Here is a 19,888-nt window from a genome sequence, read left to right as displayed (position 1 = left end):
AATAGTTCAAACTCTCCACGTAAAAGTAACCACTGACTTTACACATAAACAGATGTATGTCTCCTCCAATCACTTCCTGTAACTGTAACCTCTTTTCACCTGGGCTACACCCTTGACCACGTCAAGAAAAGCCAAACTATCTTATTGTTCTCTCGCTTACCCTATTACGTCTTTTTCCCAGTGAAGACTCGCTGACCTCTGAGTTGAAGTTTCCTCTACTATGTTGTCTGCCTGGGGCAGGTGGAAGAAACTCTACCCACAGCAGCAAAGCAAGATTGCTTGATTTATAAGGACTGAGTGAGAAATCCCAAACCTATTGCTATTAATAACATCTGCAGTCATCAAGTAAACTACAGAATTGCCTTGCTAGCATTTATCCAGAGAACATGTTTGCACACTGTATGCAAGCTAGCTTTAGCAGATATTGTCACAAGAAATTGTCACTGTTATGCTGCACCTTTGTTTTCTCTGTCGTGCATGAGACACTAGCATATATTTCTTATACCAAAGTATTAGTATAATAGCAACAATGTAAGTTAGCCATGAGAAAGCTAAGAAGAAATTCTGCATATCAAAGCTACAATTCAGCCGCTAACTGCTCCTGCTGTCCATTGCACTGGCTATTGCCATAGTAAGCAATTTTCAGTTATATCCCTTTGCTGTGCAATTATATATAATTTAGTGTCAAGGGTTACATTTGCAAGTAAAGAAATTTGGCAGGTTAGCAAATTAATATTTATAGTCATTAGTGATTTTGCTAGCAATTATATTAGCGTTGAGTTAGCCAGCTTACTGCAAGTTATCTATGCTGAAAGTATGGTCAGTTTTTAATGATAGCTGATAAAATGCAATGCACATAGAAAACAGGTATTCAAAAATGTGACGTTCCTGTCAGTTTTTTGTAGGTGAAATAATTTATTGGGTAATTAGTACTTGCTAACGAAATCCAGCAAATGTTAATGATCAGGTTTCACCAGTGCACGCAAACACTTTTCAAACACAATAGGAAGGTTGCAGTTTCTCGATGGACAGTCATGGAGCTCAGCTAAAAGATACCAAACACCTGCGAAAACTGACACATTTATAGTCATCACTTTCAGTTAGGGAATTTACCTAAAGAAATTAGAGATTGGCAAAGCCTTTACTACACTCATTGCCTTGGGGCCTGTTGTTTCACAAGTCTAGCCTTGCATTGTCGTTGTGTATCTGAAATATGGATATTATTGTATTTCTTGCACATCCAAAAGTGAATGTTCTGACAAATACCCAGAAGATGCACACTTGGTCTTATGCTAGATGTATGCATTTGTAAAATTGTGATTTTAAAATCCTTGAATAAAAAAAGTAAAACAAATGTGAAGTGTCCAAGGATTGATTTGTTTATTGTGACATTTAAACTGGGCATGTACGTAAATGGTTGCAGCTATACTTCAGTAATCCTAACCCTTTCAACTAGACTACACCCCTACTTGGGTCAAGAACATTTCTAGCAGTTACTGCTTCCTTCTTTGAGAGTTGAGTACATCCACGTAGATTTGAGCATCCACGTAGACCCCCTTGACCTTTAGTTGAATACATTTAAATTAAAGATGTTATGTCCTTCTTTTACAAACTTTTATGAAGTTTCGGCAATCTGACATTTGCTGAAAAATTGGTTGAGTCACTTTAAAATAAGTTGATGCATAACATGTCTTGAATACCTAGTAATTACATCAAAAATGATACCAAAATTTCTCCAAAACTGTGTGTGTGTGTAAAGTAAATTAAGTACTGTAATCATACTGTCTCACAAAAGAATATTTCATCAACATTTTTACTTTTTCCAAGAGTTTTATTCATGTTGCTTAAAATTAAAACAAACAGGAAGAACCAAAGAAGTCAATTGAGTTTATTGATTCTTATTATGTTTTATTTTTTAGATGGGGGAGGGGTGCTGCCTTATGTGTAACATGCTGGATAATCAATAAATAATAATGACAGCAACATTATTATTATTATTATTATTATTATTATTATTATTATTATTATTGATAATGAGACATTGAAAAAATAACAGTAATACGACATCCACTATCACTACTACTAATACTGTTTCTACTAGTGCTGATAGTAATAAAGAAATAAATAGTGATAAATAATGATGACTGCTAGGGTTGGAATTTGGAAAAAAAAAATATAACTCTAGACACTGGGTAAGGCAAAGAGTGATACCAATTGGGAGTACGATTGGGTTTTGGAGTATAATACCTATCCTATTATAAATAAATCCATATAGATAATATAAATAAGTAGAAAGCAATGACAACACTGAAAGGAGTACATGTATATGTATGTTATTTATATGTATCCTTAAATCATAGTGGAATATAAAATGAGTGGTGTAATACATATTTATTTAGAAGTTTTTTTGTATATCCAACTCCTTATTATTTTATTCCCTTTGTGTTTCCTGGACTGTCCATAGTTTCCATTGGCTGTTTCTCTTGTTAGCTACAAAAATGCAAGTAAAAAGTAGATTTGTTTTTACAAAAAAATGGGTTTTTTGTTGTTGTTGTTTTGCTGTTTTATCAGACATGGAGAAAATACGACTAAGTACAACTTTTCTAATGAGTAACTGTAAGTGGAGTTGCTGTTCATTAACCCTAAGAATCTGCATAATTTGCAAACATTGAATAGCATGCCTGATCTCAAACTTGCAAAAGAAGAGCAATGTGAGTATGATGCATGTCTGCATTATATTCGCAAACAATCCAAAAATCAATCTGCCTTTGATGTTTGTGGCACCCCAGATATATTGTATTAAATGCCCAATGAAACACCCATCATAACCTTAGTCCCACGCTTGGGAAATTTGTTTTGTTACAGCAGTGGACAGTGCAAAGTTGCATAGAAAAATTAGAGAAAAACACTGGAATAAGATATCAATAATTCTTATTCTAATTCTAATAATTCTTCACAATATTTCTTGTGTGTGTGTTACTTTTTCTGGCTTAAACAGCTTTTCTGTGCATGGAAAAGTATAAGGACCAGACTCACTTGCACAGAATTTGCACTAAACCAGCATCAGACTAAGTTGCCACATCTGATCTATTACATGGAAATATTGTGAACCTAAAAGCATTTATTTTTCTAATTTACTGAACACATTTATGTGCCATGAGTTGGCATCCTAATGCATAATTTCTAGGAAATTTCTGACCAGATTTTAATCCTCATAGGAAGAGAAACATTTGCCTATTTGAAATTTTAGCTTAAATAAATCCATACAATGCATAAGTGCTGTTGTGTGGATTATGGCGTGATATGCATGCCCTCTGCTGGCTGTCTCTTGTAGTGTAAAGGCCATCAAATTGTCTCCTCCTGCAGATGAATACCGTTTCTCTGGTATTTTTAAAGTACAGATATATATATATATATATATATATATATATATATATACACATATATATACATATATATATATATATATATATATATATATATCTGTATCTATATGTATGAAAAATTCAAGGCTTTTTAATTCAGTTATACAGATCTGTAGATAGACTCTGACGTATGTATTAACCCAATTCCCCCCCAAAAAAGCAATGACATTCAAATCTTGAACCCATATTTTATTTTCAATAGAGCACAACAACCATGTTGACACAGAGTCATTTTACTATTTAATGAATATGTATATATATGTATATATATATAATACATAATTGGATGGAAGCAACACATCTCCAAAGCTGCCACAGGCAACAAAAGGCTGAAAAAGTAATTAGTACTCAAAAGAAGCAGCTACAGGCACATTTTTCGAACTAATAAATAACATGATAGGGTTTTTTTTAAGCATCTGAGAAAGTTTCTCAGAAGTAAAGATGGATCTACATCTACAATTTGTGTAACAATTTCAGAATTATGTTGGAAATGTAAAGAACAAGTGAAAATTACTGCATATATAATCTGAAGCAAGGCTTGTGATTGGCCACCATTACTATATAGGTTGCATCATCACCTGTTGCTTTGGCCAGAACTTGATGTAGACTCAGAAAGGCTTATGTACAAGGATAATTGGAGTCTCATATGAAAACCTGTCTTCAGTCAGACTTCCACCAAAAACAATTACTAATTATTTCTGCCACTTAATGGCCACTTTGTCAGTGTTGGGTTTTAACTATTTTATATAATAGAAGACAAGCTTTCCATTTTTTTGTTTTTAGAATCCATCAGTTAACATTCTGTTAAGTCTGCAAATTTTATTGCCATGTAAACTTTGGTATTTGATAATGAGAAGGTGCCAAACGAATTTCAAGTTGGTGGGATTGCTGTTTTCAAGTTTCTCATTTGGCTGATTGTGTATGCAACCAAACCTGCAACCAAACCAAACTAAACTTGGTTGCATTACGTTGATGCTTTCCAAAACTGTTTTTATCAGGGCGATAAATGAGGAAATCCTGCGTAATGTTGATCTAACTGAACATTTCTCAGGGCTGTATCCATTACATGATCTCTGGTTATCATCCTGAACTTTAAAAGTCTTTAGATATCAGGTTTAAAAAGAGTATGGTTCATTTTCACGAAAGACTCACACAGTCCAAGTTTGTATTGGACTGAAAGACTGGTGCGTGATGGTTATCTGAACTGACACATTTCTAATGGTGCACTGTGTTTTAATGGAAAAAGGGAAGAAAACTACACAGGTTAAAGATCATGCATAATTCTACTTGACAGACAACTGATTTATCAGTTATTTATATCAATGATTTTTAATTGATACCTTTGATTTTTGATGGTGAATCTATAGGTTTCAGCTTTATTTGTTGCTGCATTTTTCAGCTATTTGCTACAAATTCTGCACACACAACTAGTGACATGATTGTAGGTGTAATTTCTGGCAGTAAGGTCAAAGCAACGCAGGGTCAGTGATCTCCATTCTGAGAGGTCTTCCTGACAGCATCTGCTCTCCTGCTGGACTAGCAGGTCACCCCGTAACACAACTCTGTGGGGAAAGGCGAAAAAATGGGAGAAGAGGAGAGTAAATTGGATTTATGATGACAGAAAATACAGGAGGGGACTTCTGAGTCCTCATTATGGACACTAAACAGTCTCACCTTGGCTGAGACGTACACTGTCCCTGACAGACAGGTATCTGTATGACTGTGGTACAGTTATCAATGGTGATGTTGACACTGGAGACCCTGGGAATGCATGTTTGGTTGCCTGGGGTGGAAAGACATAGTGGACGAAATAATTATTTGATCAGCTGCTGAATTTGAAAGTTTCCTGACTTTCTCTGGTTTTTAAGGTAATTTGATTCTAATTGAAAGAGAAAAAAAAATCAGAAAAACAGCATTTCAGTTGTAACAGTTGTAAACCGAGATGCATGTCATTAAGTGAAATAATAATTTGATCTCCTACAACGCCACAGATTGGCTGTGTGTCCATGTGACACACAGATTACAATCAATCAATTAAAGAAGCTTCTGGATTGGAACAATGGAAGAAGAAAAAAAGAAGCCTATGTGGCAGTGCCTAAAACTGCATTCTCTCTGAAAGCCACTAGATGGCTGCAAAGGGACTTGCAAGGCTATAAAGGTCTATGGAAAAACAGCTTTCTCTATTGACTTTTGTAAAAACGCTCCTCCTGAGCTCAGCTTGTTATGTGTAGAAAGCATATCTGGCCACAGAATAACGTTCTTCTATTCAAACCTCTTCACCACCACGGGCAAGACCAAAGAGATGTACCTGGGGGCAAATGCACAGCCCCATCTTCTGTTTGCCAGTAAACAAATAAATGTGTTAGAGAAGGCTTGGAAGTAAGTGTTGCTGTGTTTGGAGGAAGAGAAATGCTGAGTGTGACTCAAAGAACAGCATCCCCACAGCCAAGCATGGAGGTTGAAACATTATGCTTTTGGGCTGGTTTTCTGCTTGACGGTAGAAGATGGATCCCAATGGACGGGTCCATGTAAATCTTGGACACAAGAACCTCCTTCCTTCAGCCAGAACACTGACGATGGGTCGTGTATGGATCTTGCAGCATGACAATGACAAAAAAACATACCACCAGGGCAACAAAGAAGTGCTTCCAGCCCCCTGTCCTATAGAAAAAGCAGCCAAGCAGTGGCCAAGAAATCTAAGGGATTTGGAGAATTTCTGTACAGAGGAGTGGTCCAAAATGCCTCCTGAGATGTGTATTAAATAAAATTAAAGAAATAATTATTTTACTCTGTGACATGCAGACCAAGCAAAACTTTTATGTAATACTTTTCCCCAAATTTCTGGTTGATATTCTGTCTCTCTCAATTAAAAGGAATTTGCCATAAAAATTATGTTTGATTTTTTGTTAGTTAGCAACCTCACAAATGCACAATAGGTTTTTTGCTAATATAGCAATTACAAATAACTACTCTATTTTGTTACTTCTGACTTTACTTACATGTAAAGCAGCAATGTTTGTCATCCCAAATTCTGTCCTCCTAGAGAAGAAAAAAAATCAATTGGCATGGTTAAATCTTTTCCTGAGCTTATTTTCTAGACGATTAATAGACATTTGTAACAGGTCATCATGTGTGTGTATTTCGTCTCCCTCTTCTGTTCCCATGTTCCCTAGGGGTGGGGGAAAAAATCGATACTGTGTAGTATTTGTTTGCTAATAATGTATCGATACAGGGACAGCAGAAATCAATATTTTGTTACAAAAAACGTTTTTGTGGACTGGAACATGCTCTGACTTCAGAGCATGTTGATCAGCTCCTTTTTCTGAGCAAGAATCCTGACATTCCTTCACTGTCCAAATGTGTTTAACTTGTTTTTTGGCAGTAATAAACATGACAGTTTACTTATTTTAATTTAAGACATGTTTTATTTTAATTAAGTTTAAAACTTTTTTATTTAATGTAAAATTATATTTTGTTTTAATTTACTTTCAAATTCTTCAGTTGCTGAAGGGGCTGCATAGTTTTCATAAATTTCATAGTTCAGAATAGCTATAATTGTACCAGATGGTTGCGTTCAGTTAAGTTGGACTAGACTGTAATACAAACCGTTCAAGTTTGTCAACAATAAAACTGAAATGAGAGAACGACTGAGTGTGAGACTTTGTTATTAGATAAAATGAATATTGATAAAGTTTACCTTTATGTACAGAATCTGAATATTGCAAAATATTTTAAAAAATTGCAATAATATCGTATCGTGCATTAAGTATTGTGATAATATCGTATCGTGGATGTATGGTGATTCCCACTACTAATGTTCCCCCACCTTGTGTTTCATTCCTTGTCTTCTCTATCTGTCCTGTGCATCCGTGTCTTTTTCTTCCCCGATCCCAGTGTCAAGCCGTGTGTCTATGTCTTAATGTGCTTGCTGTTTTATTTTGACAGTCTTGCGTCCTGTTTTCAGTGTGTTTCGTTTTGCTTCCCCCATTTCTCGTCACATCTAATTTGTTCCTGACATAGATAGTCTCAAATGTGAATAAAGTTTCTGGGTTAAGAAAACATTGTTTTAAATCAGCTTTCTATCTGAAGGCCACCAGATGGCAATAGCTGTGGCTGCAGAAGTACTTGCAGTGCTATAGAAGTCTATGCAAAAACAGCTTTCTTTCTTGACTTTTGTCAACACTTTGCTGTTGAGTTTCTGGGCTCAGTCACTTGTTTTTGGTCATACTGAATAAAAGGTGAAGTCTTTTTTTTGCCAGAAAATGTTTAAAAATTAAAGATTATTGCTATTATGTAATTGAATGCTCATTGGCTAATGAGCTGTCAATCACAATCATTAGCTAGTTAGCATGTTGTTTCTTAGTCACAAGCAGACTTCGCAACCAAGATGTTAGCGGTGGAAATGTTTAACTGAAGGTTTCAGGTAAACAGGAAACCAATGGGAGATGTGACAGTAGCTATGCCCATACTGTCTGTGGTTTCTCTGTTGGCTCTGTATTACCTCTTTGCTACATCAGACCAACTGCAAAATAAATTGAAATGTGCCATAAAGCTTTTCTGTGATAAGAGGCACTACCATCAGGATAAAGAACTTTAGAAGAAAACATTATATATAAAGCAAAAACACTTTTGGAAAAAAAATCATATGAAAACTGCAAGCTTTTTGATTTTGAGCGTTTCTACCTCAGGACAGCTTTCATCCAGACAGACTTTAGTCTCAGTCAGAACACCCTCCTTGCTGCAACTGAATGACATGCAGGGATGGGCAGCATCTGTCCATGTGTCCCCCACCTACACACACAGCACGGAAAACATGACATAAAACTGCTCATTTATTTTTTCCAAATCAAATTCTTACCTTTGTGTAAGGGAGAGGCAAGTAAATAGACACAACATACCTTGTATGTCTGGTCATTATAGGTGCACGTCTTCTCAACTGAAAAATAAAACGCCAACTTTTATGTCCAGTTAGGGAGAGCTAAACTGACATAGAAAGGTTGAAAACTACTGTAAATTACTAACTACTGAGATGTTCAAGTTAGGGCTGTTCGATATAACGATATATATCGGATGACGATATAAAAACGTCTATCGTTTCATTTTACGCTATGTGGTGTCGCAAAATAAACTGTTTACGGCAATATTTTTTTTCATCGTTTTGATGGTCACTGTAGTGGCTATATTAATTTCTTAAAGTTCTCTCTTTCTTTTATATTTAATATAACCACACTACAGACGGACAAGCGCCTGTTTTTATGCGCTGTGGTTAGCAACAACGATGGTAACACCATCGCATGTCCGCTTGTTTATGTTCCACATAAACCTTTCACAATAAAGCTCAAGATCCTGTTGAGACTTTTCAAAATAAACTGAATCACGTGAAAGAGCAGATTATTTACTGATGAGAATTAAAAAAAAGAGCCGCCAGGTGCTAAAAAAATAAACCTTAGACTCAAACGTTAGAACAGGCTTTTCCCCGCAGCACGCCGTGTAATAAATACTCACAAAGAAAACGGCGGCCGTTACAACTTATGTCTAAAAATGTATCATTTCATGCATCAAAAACACACATGACGCGCAGCTGGACACACTTCCCACAAGATGAGCTGCCCGAGATTCACAGAATTTACAGAAAATGTGACATTTGTGATTTATATCGTTATCGGGATGATAGAATTCTTATATCGGGATATGAGATTTTGGTCATATCGCACAGCCCTAGTTCAAGTCACAGCAAAGAAGTCTTTTAAGGCCACTTGCACAACAGTGGTTTCCAAGAGACAGGACAGTGCACCAGAACAGGAGCACAGCCAAGAGAAGGCACATTTTTGTTTTATTCACAGCATTGTTCACCATGTTTTCAACCTCCAGGGTCAGACTGTCACCAAGGAGTTTTACTTGAGGGTCTCAGAGACAACCATTCAGCCAATGCAACCTGAACTGTGGTGTTTGATACTCTATACCCCTCCAAATTCATCACCCACTGTAATTTGCCTCCCCATGACTTTATTCCGCCAACAAGTGTTCGGCAATATATGGAAACATCTCACAAGACTAGTGGAGAGCATTTTGAGCTTTTGGCAAAGAAAGAATCCTAAAGGTGTATAAAAAAATTAAAACATGTTCGTCTTTGTTCAATCTTTTTTCACAACATAATTTTATGTTGTTCACTCCATATACTAGAATTTTAAAAAAGCTATTGCATAAACTGGATTGAATGAAATGGAAACTACTTAAACATGATGGTAAAAATCCTTCTTACCACACATCTGATCACCACAGCACGAGGTGGTTACCAAAACTTCGCTGGGGCCGCACAGAGGAACTGTCTTAGGAGGTTTTGGAAAACACTCCTCAGTCCGAGTCTGGTTATTACATGTACACAGGTTGCAGTTGGACACCCACACCTCACCGGGCTGGAAGAGGGGTACATACATACATTTGAATCTCAAATCTAATCTAGAGTCATAAGTAGTCTCTTTTTTTTTATGAGGAAAATGTGCCCACTAGTTTAGGCTCTCCTCTTGGTCCTTTGCAGTCTGTAAAGGAAAAAAAAAATCACTTATTTCCACTTCAAACATACCTAAACTAAAATCATCTCATCTCATTATCACTCTTGTAGACCATTTTACTCACAGGCACAGTCAGCCACACATATGTGTGAATGAGTTCCAGCTCTAAACAGGTTTCTGGGACAGAAACAACCCCCAGTGTTCATTTCAAGGGAAGTCCCTGGATGAGGCACTCTGAGCAGCCAAACCGAAACAGCAATAGGAAAAGTGAAACTTTTAGTAATTTACTAACCAACACTGGATTAGGTATGGTGTTAATAAAAATAAGTGTATCATTAGAAAAAGTAAAGCCTTCAAACCCTCCATAGCAGAAGTCATCGTGCTTGTTATGACATTCTCTGTAAACCAGTCCGCCTGGACATGGCACAGCTGAAACATCAATTTCAAGAAAAAAAAATGAAGCAAAAACCACTACAGTCAAGTCAGACAAACACAGAATAAAAAAATGTGCAAACTCCTCAAAGACATTATTTTATTACTGGTTTGGTGACTTTGTTGTAGAAAGTGAATGCTAAGAACATACATACCACAGCTTCCATTAGTTAGTCTCCTCCAGTCAACGCAGAAACCAGCGTGTTTACACTCCTCAGCAGTTTGTTCGAGAGCAGAGCAAGAAGCATTTGGGTTTCCGCATGAATCAAACTCACAGTTCTTCTTTTTAAAGGTTAGATTGACGTACTTGCTGCAAGTTTCAAAGACTCTGAAGAAACAGAATTGATTGCATCTTAATTGTAAGCTGTTTGATGAAGAACACACTATCGTGGAACCTACTGCAGTGTTTCCCGGCCACTGTGCTGCGGCACATAGGTGTGCCGTGAGAAATGATCGGGTGTGTCGTGGAAGATTATCTGGTTCCGCCTGATTAGTACTTTAAGCCAGCAGTCCCCAACCCCCAGGCCTCGGACCGGTACCGGTCCGTGAGTCGTTTGGTACCGGGCCGCGAGAGTTGAGACTCAGGTGTGAAATGTATGGTTTTCAGGGTTTTTATTGGTTTTCAGCGTTATTTTGTTATCGTTTTTATCGTTAACTCGGTTTTCCTGGGTCTTTTCACGTGTGTTATGAATAAATCTTCTTTTTTTCGGTACCGGTACTAGTTTTATTTTGTTGTATTTATCCGCGACACCTTAAAGGCCGGTCCGTGAAAATAATGTCGGGCATAAACCGGTCCGTGGCGCAAAAAAGGTTGGGGACCGCTGCTTTAAGCGATTCGCGTGAGTAACTGGCAGAACAACTACATTCTCTTCCACTAGAGGGCAGTAAAACTACCTGCTCTGATTAAATGGCTTGCCAGCTGCCAGTAAAACAGGAGAAGACAAAAAGAAATTACATAATAGTCATTCTGTGAGCGAGACAACGCCGGGCATAATAGCATTCAATTAATATTTTACAAGAAAAAGTAGTCAAATCTGACCTGCGTCCTGGAGAAAATTCCGACCCATATGAAGGCCCTAGTATGTAAATCAAAAAAGGTATAATGGGGACAAATCGAAACAGTTCCGCTATGCCTGGTGTGCGTGGAAAAATTATGAATTTGCTTTTTGTGACATTTTTGTTTGATGGTGTGCCGTGTAATTTTCCTCATGTAAAATATGTGCCGTGGCTCCAAAAGGTTGGGAAACACTGAACTACTGTATGTCTGTGAAGGTTCTCAGTCATCCAGGTCATCGTAGTCAAAGGAGTTTGCAAAGAAAAGCGTCTGGACTTCTTTAAGTTACTTGAAGACGTTTCACCTCTCATCCGAGAAGCTTCTTCAGTTCTAAGGTCAAATGGTGGAGAGTCCCAAATATAAACCTAGTGGGAGTCTCCCCCCACAGAGGGACAAAAGGACCCCCTGATGATCCTCTAATCGCCTGAGCCAAGGTGTGGAACTGGGTGTGGGTCCCAATCAGCCAGAGTTTCGGGTGAGTTCATTGTGAAACCTGGCCCCACCTTATCATGTGAATTCCTGAGGTCAGATGGCCCAGGATGTGAGTGGGCGTTAAGGCGTCTGGGAAGGGATCTCAAAACTGGATTATAGATGGCAGAGAGTTGGTGTCGTAAACCACCGCCTCTGTTCAAAGATGGTCGCTCACAGTGGACATAGATGGGGGGATACTCCCACTAGGTTTATATCTGGGACTTTCCACCATTTGACCTTAGAACTGAAGAAGCTTCTCGGATGAGAGGTTAAACGTCTTCAAGCAACTTAAAGAAATCCAGATGCTTTTCTTTGCAAGCTCCTTTGACTGAACTACTGTACAGCAGCTGAAAACAAGTGAAAAAAGTGCACTATTACAATTTTAAAAAATGAATTCATGTACCATAGGAATTGTACCTAATTTTGTTAACTTTGCCTTTCTGCAAAAAGGCTCAGTGGTGGAGCAAGTATTTATGTTTTATATCCTATCAAGTATATTCAGTTGTAACGTTATACAAATTCTCTTTTTGGACATCACTATGCTACTCTCTGACTATTTTAGTCTAAAAAAATCAACTACTGTCTGCTGTATTGAGGGTAATTCAAGCTTAAGTTTTAAAACAAACTCCCTGGCTGGAAGTGTGTATTATTTTATGTAGCTTACGCATCATGTAGGAGCTCACATAGTGGGCTCGGAAAGCAGGTGGGTGGTCTGTTAGTGGGTACGAAAGTCTGCTCAGAATGACAGGGGACATCCCTTGGTGCAAAAACATCTGCTGGCTTCAGAGGATCCAGATACACCCAGTCATAGCTCGTCTTATCACAGCAGCTGTCCTCCTCAATCTGTCCTCCTTTACGAATACACGATGCTCCACCACACACACCTGGAGGGGCAATTAAGACGTGAGCATGAAGATGTGACAGGAGACTTCTAATAGACACTCATACACTGCAGATAATATTTGTTGTCCCTTGTAGGCTTGTGCTGAGAACAGCTTGAGTCCTTATTGGGCAACGTGTCGTTTTTTGTTTTCTTTGCCACTGTGAAGAAAATAAGCTTTAAATTGAAACTGTCTGATAGGTCACGCTACACACATGCATGCACGTGCACAAACACAAAACACCTAATAATGACACACTAGACCAGGGGTGTCAAGGCCAGAGGGCCTCTCCAATGGCCATTTATATCACATTAATTATTTAACAGAAAAACAATTAAATGACAGAAAATTTACAGTATTTTCATTATACTCACCACATTGCCCCTGGGTGTTTTGGAGGAAGTGCTCCATGGCCAGACTGACCACCAGGGTGTAAAATGGAGTGAGGGAGACAAAAGAGCGGATCTCTGGGAGGTGAATAACCATCTTGTACCATGTGGTTTCAAACCTGAAACCATGCTCTTCATACGGTGGCTGTATGATCACGTTGTTTAGCGTGGCCTAAGCCAGATTGGATCAGGGTCAAACAATAAAACTAGAACAAAACAACTTGAAAACAGTCATACAGATAACTTTTGATTATCAGCACCAGTAATAAATATGAGGATTCATGGTGGCAACAAGTATAAATAAAAGAGCACTGTAATATATCCTACTTGTACTGAAAACAAATGTGGAACGCTAGTCAGTGTAGCCACATTGTTCTGATATTTCAGGATGATGCCTTTAACACAGGAGCCATAGAAACCCGGCACGCAATGGAAGTTGTCCACAACAATGGTCAGATTATGGCGTGGTGACTGCTCCTCCATCAATATATAGGTGCCTTGATTCAGGAAATCAAAGTCTACTCCTTGGAAAGAGATGTAGTGGGGATCCCCATACAGCTCACATTGGCCTGGAATTAATACAGGAAAAAATACGATTTTAGTCCATCTATGCATGGAACATGTGGAGATTAGAATATTATTTTACTGTTACTATTCATAACCAGTGTTGGGAAGGTTACTTTAAAAATGTATTGCATTACAGATTACAGAATACATGCCCCAAAATGTATTCTGTAACGTATTCCGTTACGTTACTCAATGAGAGTAATGTATTCTGAATACTTTGGATTACTTAATATATTATCATGCTGTTTACAACTACGTGAATGTACTATTGCTGTGATTTATTACTGTTACTGAAGGTCCGCGGCTCCGAACCGTAGTAAAGGGATCTCTGGCTAATACTGTGGGTTCGTGTCGGCTCGTAGCCGAAAACTAGCTTTACTTTGTTGTCTGGGTCAACTTTGCTAGCGAGAGACAGAGAGAGGCGTTGAAAGGCTGCTCCAACAGAACTTATTGTTTCAGAGGAAAACACGAACACGGTGTACAGTCGAGTCTTAATAGCTTACTTACAACTGGGCTCGTCAGACACTCTTCTTGGCTGCAGTGGTTATTATTATATTTACATGCTTCCAGCTCCCGTTTTTGCTCAATGACAGCTCATACTTTTCCTTTTTCTCCCTCTCTCGCTCACAGACACATAACGGGTATGGCAGTCCATTCTCCCTGCAGCACGGACTACACTGCCTATGATGCTACATTCTTTAGCGCTATACCTGTAGCATTCTGCCTATTAGCTTAACACAACAACAACAGGCGCTCTCTCACCCAGGAAACACGCAGAGAGAGAGAGCGTCACCCTGTAACCATGGCAACCGTAACGCTGCCGCCTGGAACAACAGAACGTAGCTGTCAAACAAAACCCAAACAGTCCTGACCAGCGACAATATGAAACAGGGAAGTACCACCGTGTAATCCATTTATTTCAACAAAGTAACTGTATTCTAAATACCACCTTTTTAAACGGTAACTGTAACGGAATACAGTTACTCATATTTTGTATTTTAAATACGTAACGGCGGTACATGTATTCCGTTACTCCCCAACACTGTTCATAACCATTATCATTACTGTTGTATTACTTATCATTTATCATTATCATTTCATCAGAGCATTTATTGAAGCTGTTGATGTTACATTAAAGTTTGTATTTCAGGTGTGAGCATAATTACATAATAATCTTTCATTGCAGGTGCAACTGTAATCATGTTATATACATATTGCATTTTTGTGCTAATTAAAGGGTTGAAGCTCGGTCAGTTAATTGATAATGGTTTGAAGCTTCGGTCAGCGCGACGTCTGGCCGATCAATTGGAAAATCTATCGAGCTAATGAAAGGATTGCATACATGCTTACAATACAATACACCACATATAACCTGTAAACAGAATAGAGGCCTGTGTGCACTCAGCAGCCTGCTGCATTGGAGTCTGCCTGGTAACAGATGACTCAAACGGAGTCAGGAAGTATACTTCTAGAATGTCTTTGTTTGTCGAGTGAGGTCATGCACTGAGGTCAAGACACATAGGTTGCCTGTACATACACAGTATCTAGACTTGTTTTGCTCGAAACTGCAAAGTTGTTTTACCTGCATACGTGACAGTTTAGTTCCACAGATAAGTGAAGTGCAGTAAATGAAATAACAGGAAGCATCTGGCGGTGGCGGAGGAACAGAGGAAGGAACTGTTCTTTTACTGGAACTGATGCATTTTATCTATCTGCTTCGACGCACAAGGGGCGTTATATTTCCTGATACCCTGATGTTATAAATACGACTGCTCGTTTATTGTTCTGAGAAGATCGATGCTATTTGGGTGATTGTGCTCGGCTTCCCACATATATGTGTTTAAATAAAATCATTGTTTTGACGCACAATGGACCTCAAGTCGTTTGTCTTTCACCTCAAATCACGAATCAGGACAAACACATATAAGCCACTTTGGATAGATTGAAACTACTACTGTGATGATCACTGAATGTTTCCTCTAGTACCATCATCTGGTCAAATATGTAAGACCAAAGAGGTCTGAATGTTGATGTTAACAAGAGCCAATCAATGAAAGAGCTTCTGTGTGGGTGGTTGTATACTATTAATAGTATCCAGCAGATACCTCAGCTTGAAATGATCCACTACACTGAGCACACTGATTCAGTAAGACGTCCTGATGTTTTGCAAAGAAGCAGACTAAACAATAAAAAAGTAATCATAGTTATAACGACAGACCAAGATACACTTACAGTCACACTTCCATGTTTCACAGCATCCTTCAGAGACCTTTGTAATCTGGTCTCTGGGACAGGTGGGAATTTTAGGCTCTGGACAAGTTACTGGGGTCAATACAATCTTCCCACTGACACAAGTCTTATGGTAGCAGTCCTCTGTCCATGTCTCACTGCAAGCCCAGCGTTTATTCTTCTTGAAGTCTACACATTCACACACTGGTAACGTGTAGACACAGTTGGAGAAGAAAGCAAACAGAGAACACTTTGAAAATTAGCTTCAATCACTTAGGGAAGCGACAGTTTGAATCGCCGAAAAGTTAAAACATGAGCTGAAAAGTTACCCTGCGATGTGGAGCTTTTTGTTTGTGTTGATCCTGCGCCAACAGTGGTTGGTCCTTTTGAACTCCTGGAGTCTGTGGTAGCTGCTGCCACTGAAGACGTGGAGCTCATTCTAGTTGTAGATGATGTGATTCGGGAGCTTATAGTGGCTGTTGTGTTGGTTTCTTTTGGAAGTTCTGACGTTGAAGTTGCAGCTGAGGTGATCATTGGCACAGTGGTCGTCAAGCTTGTAGGGGTGGTAGTTGGCAAAGTTGAGCGGGTTTTAGTAGCTGAAGTAGTGTTAGTTGTCACTGTGGAGTTTGTAGTGGGCATTGTTAACAACTTTTTGGTAGTAGGTGAAATAGCTGAAGTCATTTATATAGAGGGGGAAATGGACATTATTGACCATGTTTTAGTGGTACCTTTCTCTGTTCCGGTTGCTGGAGATAGAGGAGTTAGAGAGGTCGCTGCACCTGTTGTAGCAGTGGGTGTGAAGGTAATGGTGGACCATGTTTCAGTGATAACTGGAAAATTGTTAGTGGGTATCACTGGTGTGGTTGTCTTTAAATGCACGGATGTTTCACTGGTGATTAAAGCCGTTGTTTTCACAACATTTGTAGATGTGTTGGCAGGTGTATTTGTAGAGGGAGGTGGTCTGTCTGTGTGGAAAACGTAATTTAGGATAGTCAGAAACAAATTGTTCCAAAACACATTTTAAAATATTTTAGTAACAAGTTATGCACGAATAAAATTCTTACTTACGACAATTAATCGCTCCATTTTCGCAGCGGCTGGATAAAATAAAAGACTGAAGTTACCAGGTGTCAATGTAATTTTTAATGTAATGTCTGGCAAAGCACTTGTGTGTTTAGTCACACTAAAATGTACACAATGTGTACACTCACCATGCAAAAGAGTTCAGCATGACCAACTGTCCTGGGTGAACAACGGTGGCATTGAAATAACAAGAGCAGTTGCTCACTGTAGTGCATTCACCAGTATTATGATCATAGTATGGCGCTTCATTTGGACATCTAGGATAACAGCCTTTGCCGATAGGAGAACGAAAAAATAATTAGCTTACACCTAAATGCTATAGAACATAGAGTGCTGTTGTTGTGGTATTGTTTTTCTTGTTCTTGTTTTTAACAGGTAACACGTAAGATCTCTTTATTAGTCGATTGGAGAGACCTGGGAGCTGAATGTAAATAAATAAGACTGCTAATATAAGCTGAGGTCTGCCCATTAGGAGCCTTTAAACTGTCAGGAAAATCTTAAACTGACTTCTAAAAGGAACAAGATGCCAGGAATCAAGTGACAGGCTCATGTTTGTTAGCACCAGTCTGCACTGTCACATGCTAACAGAAGGGAAGAGAAATAGGAATAGGGAGTTAGAATTATCCAGACATTAATTAATAAAGGCATAAATGAGTTTTCCCAGATTATGGAAAGAAAAAAAATGATTGGATTTTGGTTCTTACCCGATAGCGGCTCATTTTGACCACAGAATTAATTTGTCAAAGCAAAGCTAATAAACTAAATTACCAGCAAAAGCACTTTGGATTTGGATGCACCAAAAATGGTAACCTCAGTTTATCCTTTAATTGGAGGAAGTTATTTGGTATTTGACATTAAACATCTTCAACACAACCCAAGAGAGTGTTTAGGGAATCCTGGAATTTTAGTAGGTAGGTGTAGCTGTAAGTCATCAACATAGAAATGAAAGGAGATGTTGTCATGTACTGTGTGTGGAAGGCAGGACGCAATGTGCAAACTCCAGGAGACAAAAAAAAGTGCACTCAACACCACTTTATTGCTGAACACACTAAAATAACTAAACAGGCTGGCAGACAGAACACACAGGGTGGGATGAGGAAGATCACAACACAGTCCAAGGAAAACACAGGGCTTAAATACACAGAGGGAGCAATCAGGAAACGGGAGACAGGAGGGAAACACAGCTGGGACAAATCAGACCTAACGAGACAAGGGAAGCAAACCAGACACACACTAAAGCTACGTTCACACTGCAGGTCTTAATGCTTAATTTCGATTTTTTGATCAAATCCGATTTTTTGGTCTGCTCGTTCACACTACAAATAAAATGCGACAGCAAACGCGCTCTAGTGTGAACGCTCAAAGGGGCCGCATGCGCAAAAGAAGACGTCACACACAACGCGCTCTGTTTAGATCCAGAGCAAACAGTATTGTTTGACTGATGACCGTTAATATAAAGACTTCGGACTTCACGTTTCCCAATTTTTGCTTTAAGTTATTTTGTTATTTACATAATAATGTAAATAACCTAATAATGATCCTTATTGCTGTTTTAGAGGAGCGGTGCTTCAAAGGATAGTGGCAGATTTCTGTCAGAATCTGCAGATTATACAGTACAAATAAAATGTTCACGTTTCTCCAACGTTGTCTTCCAAACAGTTTCACCGGATGGCCAGGAAGCATTCGCGATGTCTTATCGGGCATTGATAATTGGCGTCTGTCTTGTGTCAGTGACGGATTTAATGCGACTTGACCGTTCAAACAGCAGTCGCTTTCTAAAACATCGAATATGTATCGGATTCAGTACCACATACGAAAGTGACCCAGATCGGATTTGAAAATATCAGATTTGTGCCGTTCACACTGTCATACCATGATCAGATATGGGTCGCATAGGGTCAAAAAAAATCAGATTTGATGTGCTTTCGCCTGCAGTGTGAACGTAGCCTAAGTCACAGCATATAAACAAACATAATCAACACCACTGGGTCACTAGACCCAGGTACCCTAACAGATGTTATGCATTGTAATAATATTACCAAGTGAACAGAAGAGAGTTGGAAACCTGATGGACCCCACAACAAACAGCAGAGAAACCTTTTATCTGTCAATACTGTACTGTCCACGGAAAGACATGCATTTCCCTCTGATACAAAATCAGCTTGTATCAGATTTCGACTTCAACTCATTTCTCATTTCTGAGCCTGTACATCAATACCAGTCACAACCAAACCCAGCTGCTCACCATCATTTGAAGATCCACAACTCCATACCATGTATAATTCCCAAACATGCTTTTTATTGACATATGTTACGTCACGTTACCTTCAAGCTTGTAAGCGAGGTCATTTCTTTTGCCGCAACTTCTCATTTTACCACAGACTTCATAATGCCACACATTCTGTCCCGGCTTGTTATAGTAGTCACAGTAAATTGCTAATATGTCACAGTAAAAGAATAATAACATAAGTTATTGCATAACACAACACATATTGTATGATATTATATACTTTTTAATTGTTTTGAATAGATGTGCTATAATATTCATTCTTTACAAACAAAGTCTTACAGCTGTCTCTCAGGTAATTACATAAAATGCAGCTTTAACTGTTATTTAGACATACAATAAGTAAAGAAAAATGGTCCTAACTTACGACACAGGTCAGGTGTTCTCCACTTTACACAGACATCCTGGTCACTGCAGGCCTCTGCATAAGCTGCCACAGCTGTGCAGTAGCCCAGGAACTTCCCTTCAAACTCACAGGAGCAGGACTCAAGCAAGCAAGCCTGATAGTAAGGATTTGGGTTTACCTGGGGATTTGAGAACATCAACAGTAGGGTTTTT

The 19,888-nt window shown here is 38.6% G+C and overlaps 1 protein-coding gene across 1 annotated transcript in view; it reads right to left on the bottom strand.

The window, feature by feature from the left end:
• Window positions 1-3,465: 3,465 nt before the first annotated feature.
• The window catches only part of LOC146499747 (mucin-6-like), a 32,246-nt gene continuing 15,823 nt past the window's right edge, over window positions 3,466-19,888 (bottom strand). Inside the window, exons 26-45 of the mRNA XM_085137997.1 lie at window positions 19,698-19,854; window positions 19,369-19,479; window positions 17,172-17,313; window positions 17,029-17,057; window positions 16,689-16,925; window positions 16,290-16,577; window positions 15,964-16,164; window positions 13,492-13,733; window positions 13,150-13,336; window positions 12,559-12,778; window positions 10,525-10,697; window positions 10,297-10,366; window positions 10,062-10,171; window positions 9,933-9,964; window positions 9,688-9,841; window positions 8,324-8,361; window positions 8,109-8,216; window positions 6,425-6,464; window positions 5,100-5,208; window positions 3,466-4,987 (exon numbers count right to left, since the gene is read on the bottom strand). Coding sequence (XP_084994123.1) covers window positions 4,825-4,987; window positions 5,100-5,208; window positions 6,425-6,464; window positions 8,109-8,216; window positions 8,324-8,361; window positions 9,688-9,841; window positions 9,933-9,964; window positions 10,062-10,171; window positions 10,297-10,366; window positions 10,525-10,697; window positions 12,559-12,778; window positions 13,150-13,336; window positions 13,492-13,733; window positions 15,964-16,164; window positions 16,290-16,577; window positions 16,689-16,925; window positions 17,029-17,057; window positions 17,172-17,313; window positions 19,369-19,479; window positions 19,698-19,854 — 2,811 coding nt within the window. The 3' untranslated portion in view covers window positions 3,466-4,824. The remainder of the gene's footprint in view (window positions 4,988-5,099; window positions 5,209-6,424; window positions 6,465-8,108; window positions 8,217-8,323; window positions 8,362-9,687; window positions 9,842-9,932; window positions 9,965-10,061; window positions 10,172-10,296; window positions 10,367-10,524; window positions 10,698-12,558; window positions 12,779-13,149; window positions 13,337-13,491; window positions 13,734-15,963; window positions 16,165-16,289; window positions 16,578-16,688; window positions 16,926-17,028; window positions 17,058-17,171; window positions 17,314-19,368; window positions 19,480-19,697; window positions 19,855-19,888) is intronic.

This window comes from Neolamprologus multifasciatus, chromosome 17 (assembly GCF_963576455.1).
Source record: "Neolamprologus multifasciatus chromosome 17, fNeoMul1.2, whole genome shotgun sequence".
Lineage (NCBI taxonomy): Eukaryota > Metazoa > Chordata > Actinopteri > Cichliformes > Cichlidae > Neolamprologus > Neolamprologus multifasciatus.
The sequence above is the reverse complement of the archived record's forward strand: the minus strand, read 5'-3'. Positions and strand labels throughout refer to the sequence as shown.